The following is a 16,391-nucleotide window of genomic DNA, read 5'->3' as shown; positions in this document are numbered from 1 at the left end:
CTTCATGAAGCAGAAAGCATGATGCACTTGTGACATTTTACGATCTTATCTTTTTCTCCTTTAAGAAATTTAAGATCCGCATCGAAGACCCACCGCGCAGAAAGCATATGGTGTTCCTGGGTGGTGCTGTTCTAGCAGATATCATGAAGGACAAAGACAACTTCTGGATGACCCGACAAGAATACCAAGAAAAGGGTGTTCGTGTGCTGGAGAAACTTGGTGTGACTGTTCGATAAACTAACTCCAGAGCTTGTTCACATCACACCCCTAATGCTTTCTTTTTGCCTTTATTGCCAGTCTTTGAACTCATTCAACTCCAGGACATGGAAGAGTCCTCTCTGTGCCCTTTGACTGGAAAGGTCAGGTTTTATTCTGGTGTCTTGGGGAAGCTTTGTTAATTTTTTGTTAATGTGGGTAAATCTGTTTAATTCAGCCACTTCCCTACAAACACGATGAGAGGGCAAAGGGTCCTGTCTGCTGCTTTGTTTCTTCTAAGTAGGCATTTAGATCATTCCTGTCGGCTTCCTATTTTCACTTTACTGCTCTAATGCTGCTAGTTTTAGTCTTTAGCACGCTAGGTGGTATGTCTTTATTAGCATAAGAAAAAACTTTACAGGGGCTTTTACATATTATTGGGGTGGGGGTGGTGAGGGGCGGGTGAGCGGCTGCTGACCCCTTTTACAGCATTTCCTCCCTGGTGTGGTGCTTTCAACAGTCACTGCACAGTTAAAGTAACTTAAAGCTTCTGGAATTAACATTTTAGGGGAACGTTAGACTCAGAATTCAAGTGTTTTTGGTGGGTTTTTGCGTGGGGGCAGGGAGTGGTCTTTTGATTTTACAATTTTGATTTTTTGAGCTTTTCTGCTCTGAGGTGTGTAAGATGAAATTTATTTACAATACTTTGATTTGGCAGGTTTTTATCTACTTTTGCTCTGCCTAGAACTGTTTCCATGATATAAAAAGCAAGTGTAATACTCCATTACCATGTGGCTTAGGGATTTATTTGTTTTGTTTTGTTTTTAAATCAACCATGTTAGTTGGGAATAGACTCCCTAGAATCCATCACTACAAAATTAACAGTTTAAAAATGCTTTTGGAAATTCAGATTATAGATGAAAAAAGTGCTTAAGAGTGCTTCTTTTTATACCAGAAGCATTAAGGTAATCCAGTGCCAAGTACCATTCTTGCAGTTACGCTTTGATATATCTGACCAGTGCTTCTTTAGTAAGAATAGGTAGATACATAGGAATAATTACTGGCAGTAGGTTATAATTGTTGGGTTAAAAATAACATTGAAAGATGGGACTTGTTGCCAGTTGGGTAATTTTCATTGCTTTTTTATTATTATTTTAATTTGAAACCTGGAAGTAGAATAAAATTTGACTACTTAAAATGTTGGCAAAAAAAAAAATCAAGATTTAAATTCATATTTGTACTGAAAAAGTAATCATAACAATAAGTCTCAGTCATCTTATGCTTAAAAGAAGAGTTGTTGATATTTTGTAAATGTTAGCAAACTTTCCCATCTGTCAGAAAATCATATTTATAAATCCCGTCGGTATTGCTTTGTGTCTGAAAAATATCAACTAGTACTCAGACTTCTTTCTAAATTTGAAAAATAAAGTAATAAATTGTATCACGCTAAGTACAAAATGCAGATTCTGGGGAGAAATGTTTTCCTTCATTTCAAAATATTCTTTAGTAATAATGGCTTTGAACGAAGAAGCTTAATTTTTAGGTGACTGAAATTGGAGAAATTATTGGCTTTATAGAGTCTCTTTTCTGTGAGAAAACTTAAAAATCAATTTTTATGAAATAAGCAACAAAAGGTTAGTTTTAATTATGTAGCTTCTGTTAATATTAAGTATTTTTTGTCTGTTTTACCTCAATTTGAAACAAGTAAAAGAAGTTTGCCTGCATGCTGGACATGCTTCAGTACACTTGAATAGCCTATGAATAACATGTACTAGATTTGAGGGACATGGATGTCAGTCATTTTAGAATTCTCAAGTGTTCCTAAAATCATGTTCATATAAATCCCCCTAGACGTTGAGTCCTGGACTAGTTAAAGGACACAAATGTAGGGCCAGTACCTACCAGCTGTTCATTTCCGGTAAATGGATTAACTCTTGGCCTTTGGTCATGATTTTAATCTATGGGGGTAGAAAACAACAAGGAATAGGATAGACTCTTAGAACAAGGAAAGAGCAGTTATCTTTTGTCCCTTGAATATAGAATTTGGTTTTAATTTCATGATTCTGCTAGCAGACACGACCATTCAAATGGTATATATATATATATATATATATATATATATATAATAATTTTAAAATTCCATTTTCTAATTTTCCTATTCTAAGGTAAAATGATTCATTTAGTTATTGGGGGGTAGTAGAAAATAATGTTTAATTGGAGTTGCCAGGTAGGAGTCCCTCAGATATTAAAATTTTTTCTGTTTTAAAAGCGATCTGAGTTTTAGCTCTTGAAAACAATTGTCACTAAAATTTCCAATAATGATTAAAATTCCTTTTAAATTAGAATTGCCAATGCCTTGACCTTGAGAAGGGTTCCTTAGAAATAAATCCTACATTTAAACTTTTTTCTTTAAAGCATGGTATTGGATGTTGACTTTTTATAGTTCTAAGCACTGTTAACAATATCAGGAAGGTGTTTTGAGAGAGATCAATGGAAAGTTAAACATTCTACATCTAACGTGAATACACTTCTTTTTGATTCAGAAAATAAAATCAGATTTTTGAAAGTAAATTTGAATTTTGTCTTGGTTTTACCTATTGTTTTTCTCTCTAGTTTCATTTTCTTATTTTTGTTCATATTTTCACTTTCGCTAATGCAAGAGGGATTGACAACTTCATCTGCATACAACACAAAATGTTAGGCGAGCTTCAGCTCAGTGTTGTTCTATTATTTGACCAAAAAAACTCTTTATTCTGGTATGATTTTAAATACATAAGTAAAACAAAAACTAGAAAACAGAGTAAATTACACAGCTGTATTAGAGGGTTCTTTCCCCTCAAGTGGATTGTTTTGTTTCCTGGAAGATTTAAGATGGCTTTTGCAGGATTAGGAATGCTAGACAGATCTATATGAAGGGGCCTGTGTATTAAACTGACTTTTCCTTGTTTTCATACTAGCCTTTGAGGATGGGGCTGAGGAGTATATAGGATTCTTGTGTATCCTTCATGAACTTGCTTGCTTGAATCTCATTACTCCCTTCATGGCCATGTTACACCAGGATGTCGTGAAGTTTGCCTCTGGTGTCTTCTCCAACCTCTTCTTAGTTGCCAGTATAATGGGACAACTGTCTCCATGTGTTACAAGACCGAAGATACTGGGCACTGCTCCTTGTTGATGGGATGAAGGTTTCAGTGGTCTCCATTGGTTTTCTTCATCCATAAACTTTGACCACTGTACAGTTGAGTGTGGAACTGTGCTAATTTTAGAACCACCCAAGAGAGTACCGAATGAAAGTGAACCATTTTCTCAAGGATTCATTTTAGCTCAATATTTAACACGTAATCTAATCTTGGACTAATTGGCCAGTATCCATAGTACCTGGGATATTTGTAGGGTCCCTTTTTTCCACCAGCTCAAATTCCTTGACCTATTAAAAGCTTGAATACTTTGTAAAGACCAAATTTATGACTTTAACCACTCTATTGCAAGTAACCTTAGCTATAGAACAGAAAAAGTTGCGTTGGGATTGTCAGTAAGGCAGCTGTTGTATAAATTCACATTGATTTTTTGCATTAGACTTAATACTTTAAAACCCTCCTAAAGCATCTTGCCCTGTATTGTTGAACATCTGAAGTTAGGGAGAAGGAAGCTATTACACTATAGTTACTTTTGTTTAAGTCATCTGCACTATGGCAGTGACAAAAACAAACAATGCTTTGTACCTGTTCTAAGTGTCTCATTTTGTGTTGTGTGCAGATGCAAGATACCTAACTGGGCAGGGGGAATTGAAATGATTACTCTTTTTGGCAGAACAGTTCCTGTTCTGCTTCCTCTCTACCTTCAGTTCCTCCCCACCCAGAAGAGGAAAAAGACTGGAAAGGACTCTGCAAATATTTTTCCTTGAAAGAGAAGACTTAGTATTTTAACTATGCTTGCATGCACCAATTGAAAGGTTTGGATTTGAGAAGTGCAGAAAGCAGTTACAAGAGTAATAAACTATGGTTCTTAAGCCCAAGGTAGACTCCCTACAACACTGCCTTTGCCATTTAGCATCAGGTTGAGCTTTTGCCTGAAGAATGCTTTTTCTTAAAGGTCAGTAAAAAGGAGACTTTACTGAGCTGCTTTGCTCTTCCTTGATTATGGGTTTGGAAAAGAGGGCCCCAACTCTCAGGTATTAAGAGTTCCTAGGGACTAAAAAAGTAATTGTAAATATTTGAATGCAAGGTTATTAATATCAAATAAAGGTTGACATTTTAAGCAATTAGTTCAGGAAACCAAAGTTAAGACCTGCCGCAATATTAAGTTGATCTTTTTGTTGAGCCTTGATGTTGTATGCAGGGGTTGGGATTTTTTCTCTAGGCATATGGCACAAGAAAATTGCAAGGCCTGTCTTATCTTGGGTAACCAAATCTAAGGATTTCCTGAGTGAGGATTACTTCTGTCAACTGCTCTTAAAACATTTTCATATCTCCTACCAACTTGATATTTGAAAAGTAAAAATTTGGAATTTAAGTAAGGTTCAAATGTCAAAAGGAAGTTGATAACATACATTTGACCCCCTGATTCGAAATCTTCAGTCTATCTCCACATTTGTGTTTTCTTTCTTAGATCTAAAGCTTCTGGCATTAAATTTTAAGAACTGTTGAAAGAGGGGTGCCTGGGTGGCTCAGTGGGTTAAAGTCTCTGCCTTCTGCTCAGGTCATGATCCGGGGTATCGTGAGATTGAGCCCCGCATCCCCACATCACATCGGGCTCAGCAGGGAGCCTGCTTCCCTTCCTCTTCGCCTGACTCTCTGCCTACTTGTGATCTCTGTCAAATAAATAAATAAAATCTTAAAAAAAAAAAACTGTTGAAAGAAATGTAGGTTTGGAAGCTAACAATATGATGACTGGGTATAATTCAAAAGACCTTGATCAATTTAAAAGGCCATTTTGCTTGTTTGTTTTTTAGAGCTTTATGTGGAATTTAATATATAAAGTATCCTACAAGAAATTATGTAGATGGAGCAAAATTACCTAAATTTCAAAAATAGTCAAATTACTTGCCCCTTCATGTCTCTTTTGATAGGAAAGTTAGAATCACAGGGAGTGTTTAAAACAAATGCAGGTTCCTGCCCTCTGGGCCCACCAGGTTTGGGGCTGAGAATCTGGCCTGTTTTCCGGCTCAGCCAGTGGTCCTACATTCCCCTCAAAGCTCTCACTCCGCTGCTGTAGGATCTTAACAGAATAAGCAGCCCAAGGAATGAGCCACTCCCCAGGGCACACACTGGCCTGCCCTTGCCCCACTCTCCTGACGCCTCTTGGAGCTTTTAGCGAATAGGTTCTGAAGTGAGATGGGAAGAGGCCCTGAACGCCACCTCTGAGCAGAGCTGGGTGGCCGGTTGTGCCGGCCTCCATCCCCTCCCCCAAACAGATCCTCTGTCCGCGATCCCCAATCCTGGTGGCCGATAAGAGCCTTTACTCAAAATGCAAATTCTTGTGGGAAGGTTACAGCCCCATTAGCCATTTACACATATGTGTGAATTAAAAGGAAGCGCGGGGATTCAAACTGACACCCAGTGAAGCTTACCAGCTCTTTGTGATTTAAGGCAAGGGAAAGTCTGTAAGTTTGGCCCAACTTCCCTTGAAGAAAACAGACTCCAAGGAATGTGGAGTTATTAGTGTATTACTTTTTAGAGGCCCTATACATGGGAACTGGGTGCTTGGAAACAGCGAAATAACCAGAGCAAACTGCTTATTTCAGAATTGTCCTGAGATATTTTCTCCTCACTCTGACTTGCATGCTTCCCAGCTCCCTGAACTCAAGCTAGTACAGCTAGTGCTACAATTCAGCCCTTTGACGGATTGTAAAATGGTCTGTAGTCTGGCCAAGCAACCCAGCTACCAGATGTAGGGAGAGGAAATAATCTGTTTCAGGTTCCATGCAACTAACTTACAAGCAAACTTCCTGATGCAACTTGGAGCCCGTGCCCGCGGATATATAAGTTTTGATTTTTTGAAAGTATAAACCCAGTTCCAAAATTTGGAAGTTTGTGGCATTTTATTATTGTAGTTTCTAGATGCTAGAGAGACGCAGAAGCTTACATTTGCTTTTTCAGGCAAGGATGAATTTAGCCAGAGATTCGAGTGAGGAGGAGAGGAGGGAGGGGGCGGGCCATTTATATGAAAATGCTGCAGGTGAGTGCACGAAGGGGGTGGGGGGGAACAATAACCCGCTGCAGGTATGGAGGTGGCTGGTTTTCAGAGTGGGAACCCTCTCTAAGGAGTTGTGTGGAGCCTCTGGGTGAGTAGGAAGTTACTTTTCTCTTCTGAACCTACGTCTTCAACAGCCCATACCAGTAGGCTCTAGAGTGCTCTAGCTGGAGAGGCTGTAGCTAATGCTGGGTGCTGTTTGCGTGTATCTTATTCCTACCGAGTTCGCCACGAAGGCTTCTCTTAAATTGTCCGTTTCACTCCAGAACACACAACAAATATCCTGCAGCCTTTTCAAGTACCACCTGTGACAGCACGGTTAGCTAAGATGCATATCGAATATTTGGGAGCCTCATCTGTTCCAAATGTTGATCTGAAATTTGTCCCAAAATGGAGGTGTTTAACTGTTCATAATGACCAATTGTTATTTTAATGACTGCTATAAATACATTTCTTAACCACACAAAAACTGACTGAAAATCACAAGGTCCCCTAAAGCAGAATGCTGTTTCATAATGTGGATTTGGAAGTGGGGGAGGTGTCAGTGTTTATCATTTGCCTTTTCTCAAACAGGTGGGAGTGATATTAGGAACACTGTTTCTGACTATAAGCGACTTTTCTTTTAAAAATCATGTGACAATGTCATGTTTGGTTTTGGTTAATTCTACCAATCTCAGAAAAGAGTTGGCTGAAAATTATGTTTCTCTTTCCCATCCCAAATATGTAGCGCTCTTTTATACTTTGAACCCCTTTTTCTTCTTCTACCATTCAAAAGAAGCCAAGATTTGTGGTAGTAGCCAAAAAAACAAACAAACAAACAAAAAAAAAACCTCTCTCCAGGTGTTTTCAGAATAACAAAAAAGACTTCCTAGAGCGTTCTAAATGGAAGTTTGTTTTGTTGCATTTGTGGGTCCTTTGAACAAATCTGTGAGGGAAAGGATTTGTAGGATGAAATGCCCATGTTTAAGAGTCTGAAGAGGTTTTGATTTATGGAGCCCCCAGCCCCGCCATCGAAACACTGAGACCGGAAAACCTTTGAGCAAATGAAACCAAATGGCTGCTCCCTCCACTAGCTGATGGCATTCAGAGGCTGGGACCCAAGGAGGGACTTTTCCCACAAAGTTTCAGTACAGTTACTACTTGAAAGAAGAGGTCCTGTTTTCTTCAGGCTCCGAGCTTGTCTGCTAAAATAATCAGCTGTGAGGCAGATGCAGGGAGGGGAGAACTCCGTCTGCAAAAGGCAGGTCGAGGTTTGGAGAGGAGGAGGAGGAGGAGCTAAGGCCCTGGCTGGACTCACAGCTGCCCACCCTGTGAGGAGCAGAGCTTGCCAAGAATCTCCACACTGATTTATTGAGGAGAAATGAGGAAACCATTTGCCCCAGATATCTTGGATTTGTGACAATATCGGTGTAAACTATTTTCATTTCGACCAAGAGAATTCCGAGTCTCCGAGGTGCTTTACCGCCCCCCCCCCCGCCCGGCCCCGCCGCCTTGGACCCTCCACGTGTTTGGGGCAGCACTCAGGCCAGCGGCTCTCAACGGGAGTGGGGGCGGGGGGATAAAGATACCCGGCCCCACTTTTGGACACTGAGGTGACACGCTAAGAAGAGCTCCTTTGCATTTGGAAAAACCTAAATCAGAAACCAGAAACCATAGAAATCTGCTCATGTTTTCCCAAAGGTTCCTCTTAATCGTTTTCTTAGAGAATGAAGCCCAATGCTTTCTACCTAGAACTCAACTACTAGGGGCCCTGGTTTCTCCCTCTGTTTTTCTCTCTTCCCTTCCCTCTCTCTCTCCTTCCCTTGTGCCTGGAGAAAATCGGCCGGCTTCCTTTATTACTCTCCAAAGTGTTGCCAGTCTCATCCGTTTGAGAGGGCTTTTGTTTCAAACCCCTTTTGGAAAAGGAGAGCGTTTTCCGGCCTTGGTTTAATGCCTTTTAGAGAAGAATGCATCTTGAACCGGTGTGTATCCAGCTCTCACTTTGCCTTGATTTTCCGTGAGCCAAGCCAATAGGGGTCCTCAGGCCCCCCAGTAATGGCAGGAGGCCCCTAGAAACAGTACCAGTGAGGACACAACAGAAGGCTGTGCTGGGCACCGAGGGCTGGTGCTCAATATCATTCAGGTCCGGAGTTGTTACCCGCACTTCCTAGATGAGAAAACAGACCGCGGAAGAAAACTAACCAGGACAAGGGCGTGAAGCTAGGAAGTCGTAGAGGCAGAGTCTAACCGGAGCATCTCTGGCTCCAGCACCCCACCATGGCTCTGCGTGGCCATCTGTGTCTGTCTGCCTCCCTTTCAAAGCCTTGATCAGCTTCCGACCCCATCATGACTCTTCTCGCCTCCCCTCCCGACCCCCTCACTCAGAGGCCTTGGGAAAAGCACTTGTCTTTTGTGTGCCTTAATTTAACTCGGGCAGATGAGTAGAGTGCCCTCATCCTGGAGCGGTTGACATCCCAAGGGCCATTAGAGAAGTGCTTTGATATGAAGTGCGCTGTAAGAGCTTTGCTCTTCTGTTTCTAGCAAACCAACTCCAGGAAGAGAATCAAGTGGTAACCCTGGGAGTGAACGAGCGAGCAGTCCGCTGGGCACAGGCACTGACGTCCAGAGGAGCTTGTCACCCTCTGAGGATTTATCAAGTTTGGGGTTTAAAAAAAACATTTTTTCTCAGTAGGCAGAAATTTTGCCCAGAGGGTGTACATCCTGGTCCAGGGCTCTGAATTTCTATCAGAACTTGACAGATTCATCAGGAGAGGTCTCAAACCCTCTGCTCACGACAGGAAGGGGAGAAATGGAAAGAATGTCAGTTATTAAGGTTAGCAGTGGCCCCTGGATTCCCAATGGCCCTTGAAAAGAACACTTGGGGAGCGGAAACCTTTGAATGGCTCAGTCTGGTAAGAACTTGCCTGTGTGGAATGCGTGGAGAGTGGTGAGAACACGAGCAAGCTCTTCCCACCGAGCGTTGTCAAGGGGCCCGGCCCACGGGAAGGCCGGCTAGAGAGGCTAGAATGTGCCAGGGGTGGTAGCTCTGCGCCCAAGCCGAGGGGCTGGGGGCCACTTAGCAGCAGTGAATTCAAGGATGTTCCCCGGATCTCCTTCTGTACTGAGAAGAGCAGTGTTGCTGGAAGTGGCCATTGTTTGCTTCTGTCCCCCTTTGGCTAGGAGCAGAGGGAGGGGCCTGGATCTGGGTCTCCCGTCGTCGCTGCGGGAGCACAGGATTAGTGGTTAGCCTCTCTCTCAAACCCCCCGGGGAGCAAAGGGCAGGAAGGAAGGAAGTTGTGTAGGATAAACAAAACAAAGCAAGACCAAAAAAAGCCGCAAGAAAGTACTTCAGATGTGCAAGAATCTGTAATTCACATACTCAGGGGATGGTTGAGGGTTAGGACCTGGATTAAATGCTTTCATACGAACCAGAATACCAAGAGTAGGGAGTGTCTGGCTGGGGCTGAAGAGGCCCTGGAAACAGATTCCTCTTACATTTCCGGATGTTTAGAACTATCAAGGCCTATAAATTCTTTGTAACTGTCTCTAGCAAGTTTAACCTAAAGCTGTTCACATTGTCCATTTACTATAGGTTTTCATAATAGGATTAAATAGGTTTTATGAACTCGTTGAAAATCATCACTTAAAAAAAAAACTGGTTTAAAAGAGGTGAATATACTGATAACAGTGTGATATGATCTCTTGAGTGTTAATCAAAACCCATTCTGGGGCACCTGGTGGCTCTGTGGGTTAAGCCTCTGCCTTCAGCTCAGTTCATGATCTCAAGGTCCTGGGATCAAGCCCCAGAGTCAGCCTCTCTGTTCAGCTGGAGCCTGCTTCCCCCCAACCTTCCACCCTGCTCTCTCTGCCTGCCTCTCTGCCTACTTGTGATCTCTGCCTGTCAAATAAATAAACTAATAAAAAAAAAAAAACAACCCAACCCATTCCAAGTGAAGGCATCTCCATCAGATACTATTTTAGGGTAAAGGGGCGGGTACCTGGCAACCTTTACAATTCAGTGCCTTTAGTGTATCAAGGACTAGATTCCTTGGGACCAGTACTGTGTGTCACACCTCATAGATGGGGTTTTTCAATATCTTAATGACTTTAAAAAGTAGGATCCGTGGGCATTTTTAGAGGCTGCTACATTCTCACTTTGTAAAGTATGCTGAGGATTTCTAAGCCGAATGCAGTGGGAAGTTGTCAGCCTTGTGCAGCTGTTCTGGAGAAGGGCTTGTGGGCCAGCCTACTTGGGAACCAAAGTTTTTGCAAATTGTGCACGTGTACATGTATGAAATTAACTTGAAGTTGAACTTGACAGTGAACCAGAAAACGAAACAAAAAAATAACAAAATCAACTCATGACAATGTTAGTTTCAGCTGGTGCAAAATAAGCACATTTGAAATTACATTGATTTTGCAGGAAATACCTCCACCCCCCACACTGGATAACATTATTATACTCTGTGTGAATTATAGTTATTTAGCCATCAGCTTGAGTGTAGGGTCAGGGGTCCCCTTGTTTAAAGATCACAAGCTGTGTTTCCTAAATGCAATGGTGGCAGAGACAGTCGAGAATTTGAAAGAGAGTCAACTCTGTAGAGTGCTTCTCCCCTACCCTTCACCCCCCAGCCGCCAACGTTTGGTAAAGATTTTATTTATTTATTTGAGACAGTGAGTGTGAGAGCACAAACCCGGGGTGGGGCAGAAGGAGAAGCAGACTCCCAGCTGAGTAGAGAACACCACACAGGACCCCAGGATCATAACCTGAGCCAAAGGCAGACACTTAATGCACTGAGGTACCCAGGTGCAACCTCCCCTTCCCTTTTTAAAGTAGCCCTAAAATTGGTCTGAAACCATTGACATTTAAGATCACTTGTATTTGCATGGAAAGCTCCAAGAGTTTTGAATCTGAAGAAATGTTCTGTGAGGTTCTAAGGCAACGTGGGGTAATGGAGCATTTTCCCAAGGGTATTCTGTGAAACCCAAGTCCCAGCAAGATGCCTTGCAACCCACGTGTTCTCTGTAGTCCAAGGAGTTAGGGAAAGAAATCTTCCTTGCGGCGTATGAAAGTCTTGGGGAAGTCCTGTGGGAAGGTCAGAGTGAGCTTTATTCAGGGCAAAGTCTCTCCATCCTCCCCTCCTTTTCTCTCTAGCCACCCCACATTCACACCATGCAGAGCCCATCCCAGAGGATCCTGGACCCCACCAATAGCATAGACAGGGTAGCTGTGGTCCCTTCTCCTCATCTGAGACCGTAGGTTTCAAGGGGCATGAAATAGTTACGATTCCAATCTCTTCCTTAAGGTTCACTTTAGAACTACGATTTGAGGCTTTCACCTTTTTTTTTTTTTTGGTCTTCATATCTGAATGAGCCTTAGAATGACGGAGCAGCGGAGAAGAGGATGAGGAAGATGGTGATGGAAAGCACAGGGACAGCAGACAGAATCTAGCAACTGGGAGCTTCCCCAGGGTTTGCTGCTCCACGCTGGCCGTGAGGCCCGAGGCCACCAAGCATCTTTTGAACTCTCTTCCCACATTGAGGGACTTTCCTATATTGTCAGTGCTGCCTCCTCAAGACAGAAGTCGGGGGTGCCTGGGTGGCTCAGTGGGTTAAAGCCGCTGTCTTCGGCTCAGGTCATGATCTCAGGGTCCTGGGATCGAGTCCCGCATCGGGCTCTCTGCTCAAGGGGAGCCTGCTTCCCTTCCTCTCTCTCTGCCTGCCTCTCTGCCTACTTGTGATCTCTCTCTCTCTCTCTGTCAAATAAATAAATAAATCTTTAAAAAAAAAAAAAAAAGATAGAAGTCGCTGTCACCACCCCAGCCTTTCTTCCAGCACAGATCTGCCCATCGACACTTGCTCTGGCTTGGAGAGCAGGAGCTCTGGAGGAGTCCTATCTGGCCACAGGGCAGCACAGGCCTGGGCCTTTGGGGCGCCGGCAGGCAGGAATCTTGTGCCCGTTGTCCGATGTGGGCAACAGGGTCTCTGCCAGAAGGGGAGGTGGCGGAGGCCCTGATGGAGGCCCCGCTCCCTCCTGGATGGTCTGTAACCAGACTCTGGCCTTCCTAGGGCTTCTGTGAGCTCCTGAGATCTCTTGGTCATGAGTCTTCTTTTCCACTTAAACCATCCAGGGCAGTTTGTGCTGTTTGCCGCGGAGACCCTGACTAATACAGGCACATCCTGCCGAATGACTGGGACGCCATTTCATCTTCATGAAACTAGTACCTCGCAGGTCCCTGGACGGAGTTTCCACACATTTCGTTCAGGAGCCCATACTGTGTTTATTCCCTCAAATGTCCAGGATAAGTCCTCGGTATACCACACCCAGCAGAGGCCAGCTCAGTATTTGCCAAACGAAAGACAGGTTTCTTCTTCAAGAGAAACACTCAGTCCTCGCCATCTTGTAGAGCAGGAATCTGACTGAGGATTCTCACAATGGCGGCCAGTCAGAAGAGCAGAATGTACTCAGCCATAGTCTCCTGAGTTCATCTTTTTCACCCCGTGAATATGGTTAAAAGTAAGAATATCCTAAATACACTTTCTGGAAATATGGAGGTATATACAAAGGAGAACCCAGCAAGACAGATTCAGAGTAGGCTTTTCCCCTTAGAGTTGCTGAGGGCCCAGTGGGGAGTGGGGGGGTGGGGTGAGGATCACAGTTTTGTCTGTGCCGTCTCTGAAATCAAGCAGAAGTGTTAGAAGCCAAGAAAGCCTCTTTGAAAAGTATTTTCCTTGATGTCAGGAAACTGGGAGATCATTTAATCACATAAAAACAAAGATTTTTAATTCACTATCTGCCATGGGCTTAGTGCTCTGCCGGCTGCTGGAAAGAATACCACAGCAATATTTATTTTTTTCTGAGCCATTTGAGAGTAACCAAGACACCATGCCCCTTTATCTCTTAATACCTGTATATCCGATGAACAGGATATTCTCTTACACAGCCACAATACTTATGGGATTCAAGACATTTGATACTGTTACAATATTTCTTTCTGTTGTACATCCTACATTCCAAATTTGTCAGTTGGCCGGGTAGGTCCTCTGAGCATTTCCCTCACTCTGGGGAAGAATCAAATCCAGCACCACAGACAGCTTTAAGAGGTCGTGTCCCTTTTGTTTTCTTTACTCTGGAACCATTCCTCGGCCGTTCTCTCCCTGTTATGACACTGAAATGTTTGAAGAACAGAGGCTAATTATTTTATAGACTGTTTGTCAATTTGGGTTCCTCACAAGTAGGTTCAAGTGATGCCGCCCCAGACAGAAGACAATAGAAGTGATGTTGGCTGATGTCCATCTGCTAATGTTCATCTTGATCAGCTGGTCACTGTGTGGTCAGGTTTCTCCACTGCATCCTTACCATTTTCTCCTGGCAACTAATAAGCCATCTGTGGGGCCGTATACCCTTCAAAGGGACAAGAACACACCATGCTAATGGAAGAGGCTACAGAGGGCAGTAGTGAGAACTGGCTTGAATCCTGGCTCCCATCCATGAGCTGTGTGACCTTGGGCAAGTGACCTAACCTCTCAGATCCTCCATTCCTGATCTGTAAAATGGGATAATAACATTTCCCTTCCTGTTGTTGAGAGGATAAATAAATAAGGTACTCTGCACATAGGAGACATTCCATAAATTTAACCCACTCCTCATTCTCTTCCTCTACATTTTTAAAGTTACTTTGGGGATAGTGATTTGTTGCTTTTAGTGCCATGAAGGGACACTACAGGCAAGCAAGTAATACAATGTGGCATAGAGCGAGTGGCATGAAAAACCAGCTATGTGGAACAGCGGGGTGGCTCAGTCTGTTAGGCGTCTGCCTTTGGCTCGGGTCATGATCTCAGGGTTGTAGGATCAAGCCCTAGGGTTGGGCTCCCTTCTTGGAGGGGAGCCTAGCCCTTCCTGCTCCCCATTTGTTCTCTCTTTTTCCAATAAATAGATAAAATCCTAAAACAACAACAACTCAGGTATGCAGTAGAGCCCCGCACAGGAGGAGCCTGAAGTTTGCTTTGGGAATGCCAGGAGCAGGGGTTAGAGGCCGCAACACTGTGGCTGTCTTAAGGTGTGTGGTCATGCTCTGCTTGAGCATCAGCTGTAGGGAAAATGGCCAACAGGACACAGATTGTGAGACTGACATGGGCTCTGGAGCATCAAGGACCCAGGGGTTCCACCCCATGCCCAGGCCAGAGGCCGAGGCCGCAGAGCAGAATCTGCTCTCTCCCAGCTGTGTGTCCCCAGGAAAACCACGAGGCTTCTCGAAGCCTCCATTTCCTCATCTGTAAAATGAGGGGTTTTGACCAAATCTGTAGTTTTCAGTCCAGGCTGAGCATTAGAACAAGGAGGGGAATTTTAAGAAAATGTCAATTCCTGAGCCTATCCCCAGACCAATTAAATCAGAACCTAGACAAAAATTTTTCAAAAGTTCCCCGGGTGATTCTACTGTAAGCCAAATTTGAGAACCACAGGCCAAAATTATCTTAAATGTCCTTCCTCACCTTAGGTTTCTACAAGTCCATGAATGGAATATTCTGAGGAACTGAGTTTTCTGGTGAACTTAGAATTCACCACCAGAAATTCCTTCTTGTTTCTATTCCTATTTTTTTTTTAAGATTTTATTTATTTATTTGACAGAGAGAGAGAGATCACAAGTAGGCAGAGAGGCAGGCAGAGAGAGAGGGAGAAGCAGGCTCCCCGCTGAGCAGATAGCCCAATGTGGGGCTCGATCCCAGGACCCTGGGATCATGACCTGAGCCGAAGGCAGAGGCTTTAACCCACTGAGCCACCCAGGTGCCCCCCCATTCCTATTTTTGATAAATGTTTCTGAAGCAAATAAATCCAGATAATCTCTTTTTGAATTTTTTTTTTTTAAAGATTTTGTTTATTTAACAGAGAGAGATCACAAGCAGGCAGAGAGGCAGGCAGAGAGAGGGGGAAGCAAGCTCCCCTTTGAGCAGAGAGACCGATGCAAGGCCCCACCCGATCCCAGGGCCCTGAGACCATGGTCCAAGCAGAAGACAGAGATTTAACCCACTGAGCCTTCCAGGCGCCCCTAAATGTTCTAATTTTAAAAAGCCTAGTGTAGTTAGCATAGTGTTACTTTAGTTTTGGTTTTAGGTGTATAATGTAGTGATCCAACACTTTCAGACATTACTCTGTAGAAGTGAACTCGAATTCCCCATCATCTGTTTCCCACATCTCGATTCCCATCGAATTCCCCACGCATCTCCCCTCTGGTCACCATCAGTTCTTCATAGTGAAGAGTCTGTTTCTTGGTTTGTCTTTTTCCCCACTTTGTTCATCTGTTTTGTTTCTTAAATTCCACATATAAATGAAACATATGGTATTTGTCTTTCTCTGACTGACTTATTTCACTTAGCATTATACTTTCTAGCTCTATCTACATTGTTGCAAATGGCAAGATTTCATTCCTTTTTTACTACTGAGGAATATTCCACTGTGTATATACACCACCTCTTCTTTATTCATTCATCTATTGAAGGACAAGTCCAAATAACCTTGAAGTTCCTTTCTACTTCCTAGTTTCTATGGCTACATGAAAAGGCATTCTGAGGAACTGGGGTTTTCTGGTTATTTAGAATTCCATCAAAACTTCCTTTTCAGTTTTATTCTCACTTTTGAAAACTGTTCTGAAGTGTACAGGTTCCTACCTAGGGAAATAAGGATAATATGTTCATAATATGGAGGCTACCACATGCTGTCTCCCTAGCCTGGACAGCTATTATTAACTGACAATAACATCACCAACTTACCTTAAAAATTCTTCTCAACCCTAGGCAGCCATGACCAATCAACTGACACTTGAGATGAAACCTATTTGCCATTCTGACTGTGGGAAACTTAGCTCAGTCTTTCTTTCCTGATGGGATATCTTTCAGGGCCAAAGGCAAGATTCCAAACAGCCATTCCTCTTCTCCAACTCCAAAGGCACAAGACTATAAAACAAGTGGTATAGGGGGCTATGATGAATGTATACTGACTCTGGAAAAACTTTGGGTATAAACGTATA

At 43.1% G+C, this 16,391-nt stretch overlaps 1 protein-coding gene across 1 annotated transcript in view; it reads left to right on the top strand.

Moving 5' to 3' along the window:
* ACTR2 (actin related protein 2) overlaps positions 1 to 2,766 on the top strand; it is a 40,266-nt gene extending 37,500 nt beyond the window's left edge. The window contains exon 9 of the mRNA XM_082746699.1: positions 66 to 2,766. Coding sequence (XP_082602825.1) covers positions 66 to 236 — 171 coding nt within the window. The 3' untranslated portion in view covers positions 237 to 2,766. The remainder of the gene's footprint in view (positions 1 to 65) is intronic.
* Positions 2,767 to 16,391: the final 13,625 nt, after the last annotated feature.

Source organism: Mustela nivalis, assembly GCF_964662115.1.
Source record: "Mustela nivalis genome assembly, chromosome: 8".
Lineage (NCBI taxonomy): Eukaryota > Metazoa > Chordata > Mammalia > Carnivora > Mustelidae > Mustela > Mustela nivalis.
The sequence above is the reverse complement of the archived record's forward strand: the minus strand, read 5'-3'. Positions and strand labels throughout refer to the sequence as shown.